We start from the raw sequence: 15,983 nt of genomic DNA on the forward strand, positions 1-15,983 counted from the left end.
CAGACGAACTGCTGAGATGCTGAAATTCAAACTATGTGAATGCATACCCTATAAAACAATCAGGACGACTATTGGTTCAATGTCTTTCTATCTGTCCTTCATGCATCAAAGCAAGATCCTCTGTTTGCCTGACACAGCAAGGATGACTGGAATTCTGCCAAGAAGTAGTAAGTGCCCCAGAAGCCTGTCCCTGAGGTTGCTGCCCTCCACGAAGATGTATGAGAGTGTCCTGAAGTCACTCCTCAGCTAAAGAGAAGCACAAAGCATGGAGAAGCCTCCATCACAAACAGCTGAAAACTCAGTTTGATGCAAAAGACACTGATCTTTTTCACTTGCAAAGAGGCAACCATGCCTACCAGCTGCATAAAGGAAGAGGAGTTAGGTAAGTATTTTGGATCACACAGGCCTTCACCATGAGGAAAGGCAGAGTAGAAGATCCTTTTAAGTAATAATTATGAGGCACTGTCAGAGGCCTGAAAGGAATGCCAAGAGCAGGAAGAGGACACTAAGGATGCTAATAGACAGTAGTCACAGAAAAGTCTGGGAGAAATTGAGACGACTGAAGTTGAGGAACTACTAAAGGGAAAAAAATACATAATCTCATTAGCATGAGTCACTTCATAAGGAACTGAAAGCAAACTCACAGCTCTTGCCATTCGCAGAACAAGGCACTACATACAACACGTGGACAGCCTGAAAATACCTCCATTCAGCAGCTCTTGCAGAAGTCTACATGCAGCCACTGTAATTTATTACCTACCATGTTTCTTAACTCTTCATCTTTTCCTCATGAGTCAGCTCCTGCAACACCTGAAGCAAAACAGATCCACAGCTCCGATACAAGAGAGCTTGTCCTGTTTTATCAGTTTTATCTTCAGTAGCTCGGAACCAGATAGGTTTTTCACAATCCTGTTTGCTAGAGAGCAAACAGGTAAAGACTTACAGGAAAGTAAATTCTAGATGAGCACTGCACAAAGTATTTACATCTTTATCCCCTTTGTCCTCACTGCATTTTCAGATCTATTTAACTGGACACAGTAAGCAAAACACCACTTGAAATCCATGATCCTCTCTTCAGACTTTATCTTTTTCTTCAGTCTAGTGAAGATGTTCTTCCCTATGGCTTACTGACAGCACCCTTGCTACCACATTTCAGTCACTTCTTCCAGAAAGAACAAAACCTATCATCTGGAGGCACCACAAACATCAAATGAGGAACTGCTTGCACAAAAGCAGAAGCACGCTACATATGTGCTGTCCAAATTATTTGGCAAGTAATAGGTATACTAGAAAAGAACAGATGAGGGAAAAAATAGAGAAGTTATTTCCTTATAAACATTATTCTTAATAAATATCTTGACTCATTTTCCTAAGAATAATTTGTCTGGAACATGGTACTTAGATTCTTTAGAACTTTTCCTTTGAACTGCTCTTCATGTACAACTTTTGTCAGAATTCGTTTTACTGGAACAGAGGACAGGAATTGCACTCACCCACTGCACAAGCAAGCAGCAAACTTCTTGTTTGCTCATTTGCTCACTGTTCATCTTTTGTGCTCCCTCTCTGTTTTAGACTTCTTCACTGTAACATACTTCTGTCCACATAGAAATCCTAAACAGCAACGACAAGGTAAGACCCAAAATGCCCTAAACAAGGATAATTAGGGCATATAAAAAACACATCGCAGAAGTTGCTCTCTTACCACCGAATACAAGAAAAACTCCAAACAAGGCCCTTCCCCTCCTCTTATCCTCTTATTCTTCCCACTATATATTCTTTCTGTACACAGTTTGATTTTTCAGAAGTTTTTAGCTTATCTGTCTGGGTCACACATCTGTGGGTGACACCCGTAATCCGTACTGTATGTCTTCTCACAGCAAAGATCCTAATGGCAAAGTTAGTTAAGCACACGAGCTGTGTTTGGATATGCAGGCTCAACCAGCAGCCAATACACCCCATGTGCTGCCACTGCTTAGAAAGATTTCCCTACCATCTTCTGAGTCTCTTTCTTTTCCTCCCCTGAGATCTGATGTCAGACAAAGGGAGATTAGAGCTTTTCTCTCTACCAGTGGGTCAGTTTCATTCCGTTACATTAATGGGAATTGCAGGTGCACTTCAGCCCAAACGTTAATTTCTTCAAACAGCAGGGAAAAGGCTACATGCACTTGGGGAGGAAGAATATACGTCTGTCTGTACAATCTCAGCTTTCAAGGGGAAATGTGCAGCGGAAAAAAAGAAGGAATGATAGGGGAAATTAAATTAAAATGCAAAAAAAAAGAATATTAGTAACAGAAGGGAACTTCTACCTGTGGTGCTGGCCAAAATGCTTTCAAGATGCTCAGAGAGAATTCACGGGTTTGCAGGAAGCCCAACAGACTATCCAAATATGATGATTCGGAGGGTTCTGGAGAAATGGCTCTATTTCTACAGCATCAGAGAACCTAGCTGCTGAGTCCAGTTCTCACCTTGGTGACTCTCTTGTCCCTTGCTTCTCTGGGTTAGCAGCAGCTCACCACAGAGCCAGGCAGGACAGTCCTACAGGCATTCCTGCAGTATCTCAGCTCCCTGCCAAATGGTCTGGTACGTGTTCAAAGGCACAGCGAATGAAGCAGAGCAGCACTCTGAACAACACAACTTCTTGATACACAATGCACTGTCACAACTGTGTTCAGGTAAGATTTTTCTAGATATTGTATAACAAGAACATAGGACATTGTTTCCACTTACAGCTCAAGCTGTTTGCTTGGATCTACAGAACTGTCCTCCTCAAGCCCAGACAGACCTGCAATAGCCTCTCAGAGGATGGTTACTGTGTACAGGCTGCCATCTCCAGAGCAGGCTGCCTGGGCACTGCACATTTCCCATTTTTGTCCTCCTCTTCTCATCCTTTCCTTGCCTCATCCTGGCTATCTGACTTCCCTCTTTGGCCACAGCAGTGTTATTTATCATAGTTATCACCTTATTTATCACAAGACAGTAAGACCTGACTTGTTAACCACCTTTTGGCACTAAAAGAGTTATTAATCATCAATGACTTACACCACAGGGATCTCAAAAATGCTTACCCCTGGAACAATGCTTTTCTCAGAGAGTCTTACCTTTACCTGGTCTCTGGTCCAACTCTTCTTCCTCAAGTTCTTCATCACAGGGTCAGTCTTGTCACCCAGCCTGCTCTGTTCTTCGCCTATTTGGTCTCTCACAAACCTTTATGAGATCACATAGAAGGAGCTAATCACTGCTGCAGCGTACCCAATTGAGATCACTTCTCTGCCCCTACATTCCTTTTGAGATGTCTTCCTTCACTGTCCTTTCCTTTTTCACTGATTCCTTGTCCCAAACAGTTCCAGTCTGCAATGAAATCACTTTAAAAATGGAAAACTACTTTAAAAATAAATAAGTAACAGCCACATATAAATGACAGAATAAAAACTTCCTTTCCCATTTCTTCCTTTAAGTTCATGGAGGTTGCAGGGTTTCTGATATGAACAACAGTCCTTTGAGTAAAACTTGGCAGGTTTCACACCACTCATTTCTCTTAAACCAGCGCAGGGCTGTGTGACATTAACAGCTTCCAGCCATACTATCGACAGGAGGAAAATAATTCCTTCTGTTAGCAATGACCTTCTAGCTAGTGTGCTTGCAAAGCATATTAACAGTCCTTCTTTACAACATTGATTTTCCCAAGTCATTGTCAGGATTTCTGGTAATAGGTTCATTAGTCTCACAACAAAGAGATGATATAGGTATCTGCTCAGAAGTAACCATCAGGAACTGTAAAGCTCTCAAGGACATGAGAATGGTGCGATTTAAACAGTGGAAGACTGACGGTGCATGAGTTGTACTGCATGGCATTGCTCTCCTCTCTGTGCTGTTATAAGCTGGGTCACAGTCAGGCTCATTCCAACCAGACATAACTGACCAGATCCCAGACTAATCATGGACACTTCCCACCTTTGGGCTGTGTCCAAAGATCTTGCAGTTTTGTCACTTAGCTCTGCACAGTTCATTTCACTCCATTCTGTTTACCTTCACTCAGTGCACCCATCAACGCTCAGTTACTTTTATTCTCCACACTCATCTCTATTGATCAGTACTGTCTTTAGCACTTATTCATATCTAGGATGTTGAGAGGATGTCCAAGGTTACATTGTCCCACAGTAGATAACCCTGAATCTGGAATAACATATTAGTGCTCTGTTCCACTTGCTGCTGAAAGACACAGAAAATGAGCCCATGTAACGAGGCTCGTGCAGCAGAGCTACAGGCTCCATACAATATAGTGCTGTGCAATACAGCTACAGCAGTTTGTTCAGAACTAGCTCTAACTGGCAGTACTCTGTGTAGTGCATATTTCCCTGTACAGAAGTTTGGTAGCTTTCTGCAGTACTCTGAGTAATTACCATAAAACGGACAAAAGATGACTGAAAACTCACCAGTCTTTGCATTATCTACAGCTACTGTTTGACCATGTCTGTAAACTTTGTCATGCACACAAGCGAGTGTCATTCATCCCAGTGAGGTCTCAACAGCACAGAGTACAGGGGTAAGATTACCTCTCTCACTCTGCTGATCATGTTTTTTTTTTGATGCAGCCCAAGATCTGAGTACATTGCTGGCTCATGTCCAGTTCATCATCCACCAGTACCTCAAGACCTTTTCAAGAGGGCTGCGCTCTATCATTACATCCTCCAACTTGTACAGATAATGGGGGTTGGCACAACCCACATGCAAGACCTTACACTTGGATTTGTTGAACCTCATGATGTTTTCACCCAGACCCACTGCTCAAGCCTGTCCAGGTCTCTCTGAATGGCATCCCAACCCTCGGTTGTGTAGGCTGCACCACACAGCTTAGTGTCATCAGCAAACTTGTTGATCCCACTGTCAATCTCACTGATGAAGATGTTAAAGTACACTGGCCATAGAACTGACCCCTGAAGAACACCACTTGTCACTGATCCCCATCCAGACATTGAGCCATTGACAACCACTCTCTGGTTATGATCTCACAACTGGTTCCTCCTCCAAACAGTCCACCCACCAAATCCACATATTTCCAATTTGGAGAGAATGATATCATGGGAACCATGTCAAAGGCCTTACTGAAGTCCAGACAGATGACATCCAGGGCTCTTCCCTTGTTCACTGTCACAGTTATGCCATAATAAATAACAACAGGGTTGGTCAGGCAGGACCTACCCTTGGTGCTAGTTATCCCATTGCCTAATAATCTAATACTTGGAACTTGTATGGCACTAACCACATCTAGACATGCTTTGTTTCTTGCATATCATATGTTTTGTTCCCCCATATCTATGTCTTTCTGGAATATGAGGTTTCAAAAGTATTGTGTTCACCCCCCACCCCCCCATTTCTCTTACATGATAGCATAAAACAGAAATCACAACAAACTGCATGGTTTATCTCAAAACCCACAAGAGCCAGGAGTATGCCTAAGGTAAAAAGTCCCAAGTTCAAGAGATTCAGTAATAGTGAGACCATTTGTGCTGTTCTCTTGTCATGGTCATTTTTAGTATTTTGCTGATACTACACCTGCAGGCTGAAGTGATGGACCTCATGATCAGAGAGAAGCAGTTTTAACATTCTTGTGCAATCTTTCCTGGTTTGGTATTTCTGTTTATAGTATCACTAAGGAAACTAATCTCGAGATTGGTGATCTTTATTCAACATGTACCTTCCACAGATGTGATCTCAGCTAACGCATATCACTTCACTCTGGGTCATTCTTTCCTATTCAAATACCCACATAACCAGGTTAAATTGGAAGTAAACAGCTATCACTGTCACTCCAACTAGCTTTTTATTCCCAGTACATAGTAAGATATAGTTACCTCTAACGGCAGGCTGCCAAGCTTTGGAACTATAGTACCTATGATGCTAAGAGCTGTGTGTTGTGTGTTTTCTCTCAAGACAGCAAATCACACTTAGCTCTCACTGCAACATCTCCCAGCACTTCATAACAGTGGGATATAACTACCTGTGGGAAACAAAGGCAGAGGAACATGATGCAACTCACCTACAGTCATGCACCTGGTCTGGAACAGTCACCAAAGGTACGGGTCAGGGCTTCTGAGTCTCAATCCAATGCTTTCTTCAGGTGAAACTGCAAGTGAAACATATCAGGTAAGATAAAAATTCATCACAGATTCTGCTTTAAACCCAAGCTCCACCCTACCCTTCTGCAGCCAGTGCAGAACCTCAAATACTATGCTGGCCTTCCCCTCCTTCACTTGGTAATGAAAAAACAACATTCAGGTGTATTTCTCTAATTGCTGCTCTAATTATTACTTAAAAATATGGTAGTTTTTAAAAGTATCATTCACTTAAACAGCTACTGAAAGCATCTGACTTGTTTCTGCTGAGGACAACACCAGATTTTTCTTTTTCAGCAAGTTTGGCTGACACTTGCATCACTTATCACGTACTGCAGCCACACAAGTACATCAAATTTGTGTCCTTTCATGGTTCTCAGGAGGCATACGGCCATTTTTGCAACATTGATGTTGACTATATCCTCTCAGTTGCTTCTGGTTTTCTTGTGAGTTGACAGCACTCTGACACTTTTAGGCGGTATTAAATACCTCCCAGAACTGGGCCAGTAGCCACGGCACAGGTTTGGCACATGATAAATATTAAGTGCAGTATCTCCTTATTACCATAGCAACTTGAAAAACACAGTGAAAACAGTCCATACCCCTGCAGAATTCCTGAGGATGAACAGACAAATACTTTTGAAATATTGAAACAAATGTAACGATGCGTCTGAATTGCAAATAAATTCTACTTTGTGCAGACAGGACTGCCAGAAAGCCAGATGTTGTCTATTGATATTGAAACTTCCTATAATCCCCCTAAAACCCATTGGTTAGCATACAGGGAACTGATTGTACCAAAGCTTAAAGGAAGAAGAGCAACATTGAAAGTTAAACAACTCAACAGTTTGGGAAGATACTGATTTTATTTTACAAAATATTCTTAATCAAGCCTTTGCTTTTTTTAAAAATAGGCATATCTATTTAATTCTTTGGATTGTGTAGTATAGACTTTATCCTACCATCTTAGTGTCCTGCATTCAAAAACCATAAAAGAAAGAACTCCGTTTGTTGAGCTTTGGCTCAAGGGTTCAGATAAGACCATAGCTACTCCAGAGGAGCCAGTTAATCGGTTCCAAGTGATATCAAAGGAGAGTCAAAGAGGGCAGTCTGATACCTCTTCAGCTGCACTCTCCTTGATTTAGACTCTAGGGGCACTGCTCATAGTGGAAGATACAGTCTCGCAGCCCCTGCATTCAGATGAGCTATTACAGACTCGCATAACATCTAGAGGCTTTCTGGTGTTGATATCTGTTTTCTCTGTTATTACAATATACTCCAGAAATATCTGCCTGTGGTCAGAATGAAAGTGACCATGCACAGCACATTCCCTAGAATACCCTCATTGGCCTAGCTGCACTGCATTCTTCTCTTGCTGTCTACACCCAGTTATAAGTCCAGGTTATTGTCACACAATGGGAAACACAGCAGTGATAGTGGAGCAGCAAAGTCTTAGACCACAACAAGTAAGGATAAGCTTAAATGCAACAGCTGTTGACACAGAAATGAAGAAAAGTATCTGCTTACCCTTGGAAGGCCTCAGGTACACAGGAATCTCCAATAAGATCCCCTTGTCTCCACTGCCAACCCTTAAATGAGGTCTGGGAAGGGATGGATTCTGGCTCTGCCCCCTCCAATCACTCAGGTACATTGCATGCACCTGAGCTCCCCTGGGCTGGCCCTGCCTTCCTACCAGGTGCTCAATCACTGCTTCAAGCCATGACTTACATTTCTGCTACAGTTATTTTCTGGATCCATTTATAGCAATAATGAATACAGTCTCCAGAGACTATGTCACTTTTTTGTCATCATTGGGGTGGGAGCACATTCAAATAGAAATAAAATTGAGTTGAACCATCATCCAAAACTTGAGTCAAAGCTTTGGGAGTTTGTAAACTGTTCATTAAAATTTTCTTCCCCAATGGCTAAAATTGCTGTTTGCATTTCACTGAGTTCAGCTAGTGATGTTATTAAAGATAGAGAATACTACTCCAAATCCAGGATACAACAATATCAAACTTTTGAAGTTCATAGTAGCACAGAGTACTTAAGTCTGTGACTGTGCCCACAGATTAAAAGAAGTCTCAAATAAGCATGAAAAGGTAAATACGGTAAATATTTAGGGATGGTAAATACCTGTGACTGGTTCTGCTGACAAGAATAAAACTCAGTATTTCAAGTCAATCCATTTATGAACTGTTCTATGGCAATGGTAAGTGAACCTCGTTGAGGGCATGGCATCATCATGCTCTTCATTACTTGTTCTACCTTCACAGAATTCAAGATGAGAAAGGACCCAGGACATCAGCCCCATCCAAACAAACACATCCCATGCTGCAGTTCCCACACTTTTCTTGATAAATCCATACCTGAACTTTGCTGACTTTCTGTTAGGAATCTTTTCTAGGAACAGCAGTTAGACACAAAATAGCTATGTGCACATGCTCTCTGCTGTTTCACACTAGCATGTTTTGCTCTGACTTGGGTTTCCCTGGGGCTTCTCTCCAATCTTCCTAGATCCTTCCCAGACGCAACAACAGACAGACAGTCACCCCTGCTTTGTTGGAACTGGACTACTGTGAGATCAAGTGAGGTAGCTACAAGTGCACTCAGTCTGCAGCGCAGCCAGATAAAGTCACTGAAACAAAATGTTGTCAGGTGCATACTGAAAAACTGCAGTTGTGTTTCCCACTAGAGAGCTTCTGATCATAAACCAGTGATCTAAGAGGAACATAAATGCCACAGGCTGTTAACAAGGTCTGCTCCCATCACAAAGATACCTTTATCTAAACACCCTTGCTCTCAGACCTGGATTTTTTCACTGTAAGTCACATACATGTCACAACAATTACCTGAATTGATGCCAATGAAAATGTTGGTTGTGATTGCTTTGAATAGCTCTGCCTTAGTATTCTTCTTGTTGTTTAAACTATCCTTTACTGCAAGCTTTTGCCTTAGAGTTCACAGCTCAGTAAGAAAATACATTAAAAAATCAAAGCAGTTTTTTCTAGGAAATTAAGTGGAAGTATTTCTTAATTTAAATATAGTGATGCTTTAAGCTAAATAGCTGACACTACCATAGGAAGAAGGCCGGGATGGGGTTTCACTGTGCACTTCCAACAAGACTCTTCCTTTGGTGTCAGAGAAGATTGCAGGCCTCCAACATGCTGCCCTGGCTGCATCCAAGGATCTTCAGGGCACAGTGTCACCCCCACCCAGTTCATCTGTGCCTCCACAACAGCAAGTTTCTGCTGGAAAAGCTCAGAGAGTGTAACACACAAGAAATTCTCACTGCATCAGTATTTCTTACAACCAAAGATAAAGAAGATTTAGAGTAAGAAAATATTACTGTGACCAGCAGAAGAAGTTCAAGCTGGCACAACAGGCACACAGAGCAGCTCTGTGCAATGATGAATAATGGAGTTCTCCCAACTAGAGATAAGTGAACAGTCTCTGGAACCAGACGCAGACAAGGCTAAGTCTGAAGGTGAGACTCCCCACATCCCTCACTCAGAAGGAGGACTTCTAAGTTTGGGCTGAACAGCACAGAGATGAGACCAGCTCAAGCCAGCACTAAGTCCTGAGCTCCACACACCAAACAGAAATGCGCAAACTCAAAGGGACTAGGTGAGTGCAGAAAAGGAGATCAGAGCCAAGGAATGAATCCTATGGAGGTGTAGGCAGGAGGACCCAGAGGAGATCATACAGCACATTATAGCCCTGGATCTCATAATGTTTTACAAGCGCTCATTAACCCTTCATTCTGCAGGACTCACCACTCACAAGTGTTCATAGTGCAGGAGGAGCCTGCCAAGGTCCTGCAGCACAAATCACTACCAGTGCCCAGCAGACAAAGCAGCAGTTCAGTTCTGTGTGCTGACCAGGCACACTCGCACATCTTACCTTTCATCTTAAGATCACACAGTAGAATGAAGCTTATGGTCAGCCTGGAAAAGAAGCAAAAAATGATTTCCAAGTGCATCTGCTATCTTGAGACAAAGATGGAGATTGGCCTGAGTATATTCCTTCCTTAGAATAGGCAACAACTGCCTTCCAGCAGTTCAGGAATACTTAACAAAGTTTCTGTTTCCATTTGCTTATTTTTCTTTTTTTCCAGCTTATCTCTTTTTCAGACTGTAACCTTGTGAGGCAAAGACCAAATTAACTCTGAAGAATTCAGTTAGTCAGGGGAAAAATGAATAAGATAGCCCCACAGAACAGTTCATTTATATTCTGGACAAAATGATACTATCATCCGAGTGATCACTACCCAGAAATGTATAATAAAATACATCACAGAGACATGGTACTGATCACCTAACCATGTGATAAGACAACAGAAAAAAAAAGAGTTCTGTAGCAATTCAACTGAAAAGTACTCCTAACACATGGAAAGCTGGAACTGTGTAGTTAGTGGAAGATGTCCCCAAATACACCTTTGGACCCACATTAAATTAAACTGACTTCAAGAGTTTTTGTTTTTCCTGGTGCTGTCACTGAAAAGATCTATGAGTCGAAGGGGAACAAAACTGAGCTGAGGCAAATAGACCACAGAGATGGCAAAGAGTCAGTGGGGGCTTAAAGAGGAAAAAAAAAAGCCATAAGAGTTTATTTTAGTAACACAGGTTAGGAATGTTAATACAGATATCTATCTCTACACAAATACATATAATGATTTTTCACGTTGACAGCATCTGTTTAAAGATTATTTCTATGGCTGTTAGCCAAAGGCTTGGAGAAGTGTTATTTGGCCCTGTAAGTCACTATTATGGAGACAGACCACACTCTTTTGGGTTATTTAGTGTATATGACAACACAGAAGTGATTTTTGCAAGGCTGGCTCTGGCTTTCTAATTAACTCTACTCTCCCCAAGGCAAAGCCGACATCTGCCACTGCCAGTCCTTCATTTGGTCAAATCCTTTTCAGACCTAATATTGGCAAGCAGCAAATTCTCATCTTGCTGCTTTCCTCTTAAAGCGTTTCTTTCCTCTGCCTTTCACCTATGAGCAAAGGGGAAACCTAAACCATTCAGCTTCTTTAATGCTGTTGATCTGCTGAAGTGTTCCATCACTCTCAAGCACTAGCAAATCTAATAAGCAAAGCAATGCCAACCATCTGGAGTGATAGTAACCCTTTCCAAATAAACATTTTCCAAGACTGATTTTTCCATTAGGTTCTTGATCTCTTTGGCATGAGCTGTTCTGACTTTAACAAACTGAAATATGAAGCATGCTACCTCTTAAGGAAGAAAAAGTCTTTGCATGCAACACAAAGTTATTGCTGAAAAATGCTGATGGCTTTCCACGTGTGTATATGTTATGCATACACGGGCAACCTCTGCCAGATGCAGGAGCATCCAGGAAGGAGCTGTGGATCAGAGATCACCAAGTGCAAGGAGCAATGAGAAATATCCAAGCTACTGAGACACATTCTGTGGCTGAAGTAGTTGGATTTGACTCTTTCTACCCCTCTGAAATTTCAGGTGTCATATCTGCGTGCACAAGCAGGCAGAAGCAAAAGTAACTTTCGGAACCTGAGCATCAACTTTGAGAGGAAGACCGTGAAGGACTGCTCATCTTTTCTTTTGGGGCTGACAGTGGTGATGTGTGGAAACTCAGAAGAGTATTTCCGCTACTTTGATAAGATAGGATGGGGCCACAACTAGAATTTTGAGCTCAGGGGCAAATAATTATTCTGTGTTGACATTTTTTTGGTAAGAAGAGTGGGAATTACCAGATCTGATCAGTTCAATGGCTAACTTCAAGCAAAAGTAGCAGGCTGGGTCAGGGCCCTTCATTGTGGACAATGAATCACTAACCAGCCTAGAGATATTTCCTTGCATTAGTCAGAAGCAAGCCTGAAGAAAAAGAGTTTATTTCCCCTCTGTTTTTCATTTTCTATTCGTGGTTAGCCTTGAAAAACTAATAAACATGTAGTGTGTCTACCGCATAATTCTATGTTTGCCTGCACGTATAGTAGCTTTAGGGAGCAAACACCATCACTCATAACAGCAGACCTTAAATCAAACAGACAGCCCTCTGTCTGCACTGAAGTAATCATTTTTTCTCTGGTGACAGTTTTCTCTCCCTAATAAATTAGAAATCAATCATAAACACGAAAACGGAACAGAAAAATATGCTAAAATACGTGTGTGCTTATATACACAGGTTTAATATGGGGTAAAAATCTTTCCACAATGCATTCATTCTAGATGCTTTCCAACTGTGAAGTCACCCCAAATCCTCTCCCACTGCAGTGAGTCCAGTCACACTGCAGAACGCTCCTGGAATTACACCCGTGTATTTCTGAACGCATGTATTGATACTCAAACTCTCTTAAATGATTAAAGAACTGCTGGTTTTAAACTGTCCATGGGTCTAATGCCAGTCTAACAGCCTGCCACTCAAATGACTTTTACTTAAACCAAAAGCCCATAACATGGTTATCCTTGTCTAAATACCCTTTCTCATTTCCAGAACTTCTCTCCCTCCATCACTCATGATCCTAAATAACGCATGACAGGTCACATTAAGCCTTGTGTGACAGCCCTGAGACAATTTGTCACACAGCTGCAATTCCTCTGTTCAGTGAGTTCTTAATGAGTATTAGGAAAGGCCTCTTGAAATCAATCTGAAGCCTTATAAACACTCCTCAGTAAACTGCTTTTCAAATAAATGCTTTTGCCTTTGTGGCCAGGGAGATACAGGGCTGTGTTTGTTACCTGAGCAGCTGTCACAAACAGCAAGGAGTAGATACAAACATCCCCAAAGACAGATCCAGCACCTGTGCTGAATCACCAGCTAAACCTGCACGGTACAGCAGGCTGTGCAGAATACAGAAACACGAACAAAAGCAGACCCAGTGCGTGAGCTCATGGAGGGATGTGATTCACCCAAGATGCTGCTGTTGTTATCTTCAGTTTGCAGGGAAAAAGTGATGCATACTTATGGGTTGCACACTATCCCGAAGTTCTACAACGTGCTATGCAGGTGGACAGGCTGGTGCAAGAGCCTAATGATGAGATACAGAACAATTTGTTCCAGAGTCCTGGTTTGTGTCCATTGCATCTCGTTAGGGGCATCGGATGAAATTACTGCTAGCTGACATCAACAGCACTTGCACTGTTAGCCTGCACCAGGACTCCCTCCCAAGATGTTTCTGATGTACAAAAGTGACTTGATAACCACACACATTGGTCTCAGTGCAGATTAGCAGCAAGCAGCTGAGAGAACTCTGTTGTACCTGGTGTGACATACTCCTTGTTAACCGCCCCATGTGTGATGAAGGCATCAGAGGGGAGAAAACTCACACTCAAAAATTAAACTGTGCTGTTGTGGGGGTAGCATTCTCTAGAGACAGTTAGAGGAGAAATCTAAACAAAAATACAGTCTGCTGAGAGAAAAATGAGACCAAAGACAGCTGGTTTGATGGGTGAAGATATTAGCCTGGGTGTTTCTGTTCTGTGTGATGTAATACAGCATAGACATGCTCTTCTTGAAAATAAGACCAATAACTAAAATCTCTCAATTCTGAAAACAGCTCTGTTGTGCCTCAGTTTCTCCCGCAATAACATTAACATTTGTCCACACCTCCAATGTGTTTTGAAATTCAATGTGTAGATCAGAAAAGCAACATTGATGCAATTGTCCATTTGCAGTACTTGTCAAGGCCTATAGTAACACTCACTGAAACAAAATAAATATAACTATAGCAATAGAAGGCAATGGTTGCAAATACCGCTGCACATTCATCACCTAAGCAGACAACAAAGCATCAGCACGCAGTCCCAGTGCTTCTACCTCTTCATTCAACAGAGCTGGAAGAAGGCAAAGCCTTAATCACCCTGTTAGAAGGAGAAGGTCTGCAGGTGCCTAATTTAGCAAGGAAGGATTCCATTTTGTGCTCATGACACTGATACAAGAAACGCACAACACAAGGGGCTGCTGCCACACAAAGAAAATGCCAAGTTGCTCACAGCTGTTACTACTATCGGAGTTTAGTGTAGGCTGTCTAGCAAGGAAGCGGGAAGACAAAGAGCAAGGCTGGATGTTTAACCAGTCCCCAGCTGAACATGTTCACAAAGTGAAACGCCTGAGATGTTGTCTGCAGTGTTAAAGACAGCATCCTGACCTTGGCTTTAATGCTGACTGCCTTAAGACACAATGTATGTCCCTGGCTTGTACAAGAGGGCTAACAATAATGAAGCTTGTTATAGACAAAATGACGAACACCTATAATAAGTCATGGTTGACTTTTGTGCAGTATTTAACACTGTCTATGCATAAAGGCTGCATCTGAAATCACTCCTCATATCTTACACAATTTAAACCTACCCTTCTCCTAGACTGCTCTCAGTGGAGAGCTGAGCAGTAAAAACAGCATAGGATTTTCTGTCTCCACCTCTTCCAGGCACATATACTCTTTACCAGAGAAGTGTACAGCAGTTTTCACCCCCTGGATTTCTGCTTTCAGAGTTATAATCTGAGATTGCTTTAGAAAAACATACAGAGGAATTAAACCCTAGACTTAGTGGGCTGTTCCAGGAATATTTCGTTCCTGACAGCTTCCTGTGAAGTAATTGAAAACCCAGGATAGCTGTGTCTTGTATTGTCATGCTAGGATGTGCTGGATTTAAGTGTTACTGCACATGGGCCCATCAGCTGGGGGTGGGGAACCCTGGTGCACCCAGTTTGGATTCTGATGGGCACCTGAACTTGTCTGCTAGTCTGCTAGCAAAGTCTTTACAGCCTCCCAGGGAACATGTTTCTGTCTTTCTAGCTGTCCACAAATTAAAATGAGGACCCAGAACAAAAGAAACCTGATCCAGGAGGAAATTCAGATCTGCATTTGGAGTCAGCTCCAACCATCACATGTGCTTTATAAAAAAAAATAATAATAAAATGAAATCACACACACATATCACACACACATCCCTGCACTCCTGTGCACCAGAGGCTAGAATTTTACCTTTACTCCACAACCTTCCTGGTTTTATATCCATTCCCTTACTCGCTGTTTTCAGCGTGAGGGGTACACGTGTCACTGGGGAAGCGGCAGAAGGCCGCGGCACAGTGAAAGACACCTCACCTGTGTGTTCGGGAACCCTGGGCTCTGCCTTCACAACTTGAAACGGCTTCCTTCCCGCAGGCCACGTGCGGGCTGCCCGAGGCCGTTCCGCATGCCATAGCGCTGCTCTGCCGCCAGGAGGCGCTATCGGGTCGCCCCGCCCGGGTCCGTATAGACGCGGAGGAGACGGAGCGCGAGGCTGGAGAAGCGTAGGCAGCTGCTTTCTGCACTGCCGTCTAAGCTTCAGCTGGGGGACAAAATCTCCCTGCTGGCACCACTTAGGCAGGAGACAGAACCTGAAGCTGGGTCAGCTCCGACGGCGGGATGGGGCTCGGGAGTTTGGCCAAGGGAACACAGTCCTACCTGCAAGCTGCTTTTTGCATAAAGGAACGGGCAGGATATGCAGTGCTTTTTTATTTCTCACAAGGGCCTGTGATAGCTGGAAGGATGTGTGAGGAGGAAAAATAAAATGCTGGGAAGTGCAGACGGCTCAGGTATGCTTTCTCTGGGTGTCACTGGGGGCTTATGCACAACAGAAGTGCGAGTAAAATGAGCATCGCAAAGGAGGTGAGGCTGGGGGTGACCTCTGCTGTCTCTTAAACACGCTCCTGAGCAGCTCCTGTGGAAGAGGCAGACTACAAGCAGCCCTCCTGGAAAGCAGTCCCTCTGAAGACTGCTGCATGCACCTTGGGGAGCAGGCATAAATAAGACAGTGAGAGCAGGGCTGGAACAAAAGGAGGGAGAAACCAAAGAGTCTCATAAGAAGCAGGACCATAAAAGAGGCTTCAGTAGAGGAGAGATGG

The 15,983-nt window shown here is 42.9% G+C and overlaps 1 protein-coding gene across 7 annotated transcripts in view; it reads right to left on the bottom strand.

Annotated features, from left to right (window-relative positions):
- OSTN (osteocrin) overlaps positions 1-15,983 on the bottom strand; it is a 92,571-nt gene that overhangs the window by 44,675 nt on the left and 31,913 nt on the right. For 3 of the 7 annotated variants that reach the window (XM_019619029.3, XM_085232431.1, XM_085232430.1), the window contains 2 exons: positions 6,038-6,124; positions 3,099-3,204 (listed from right to left, as the gene is read on the bottom strand). In XM_019619029.3, the coding sequence (XP_019474574.2) occupies positions 3,099-3,143 (45 nt within the window). In that variant the 5' untranslated portion in view covers positions 3,144-3,204; positions 6,038-6,124. The other 4 variants (XM_085232433.1, XM_085232434.1, XM_085232437.1 and 1 more) reach the window with 3 other exon arrangements.

Source organism: Meleagris gallopavo, chromosome 11, assembly GCF_905368555.1.
Source record: "Meleagris gallopavo chromosome 11, MGAL_WU_HG_1.1, whole genome shotgun sequence".
NCBI lineage: Eukaryota > Metazoa > Chordata > Aves > Galliformes > Phasianidae > Meleagris > Meleagris gallopavo.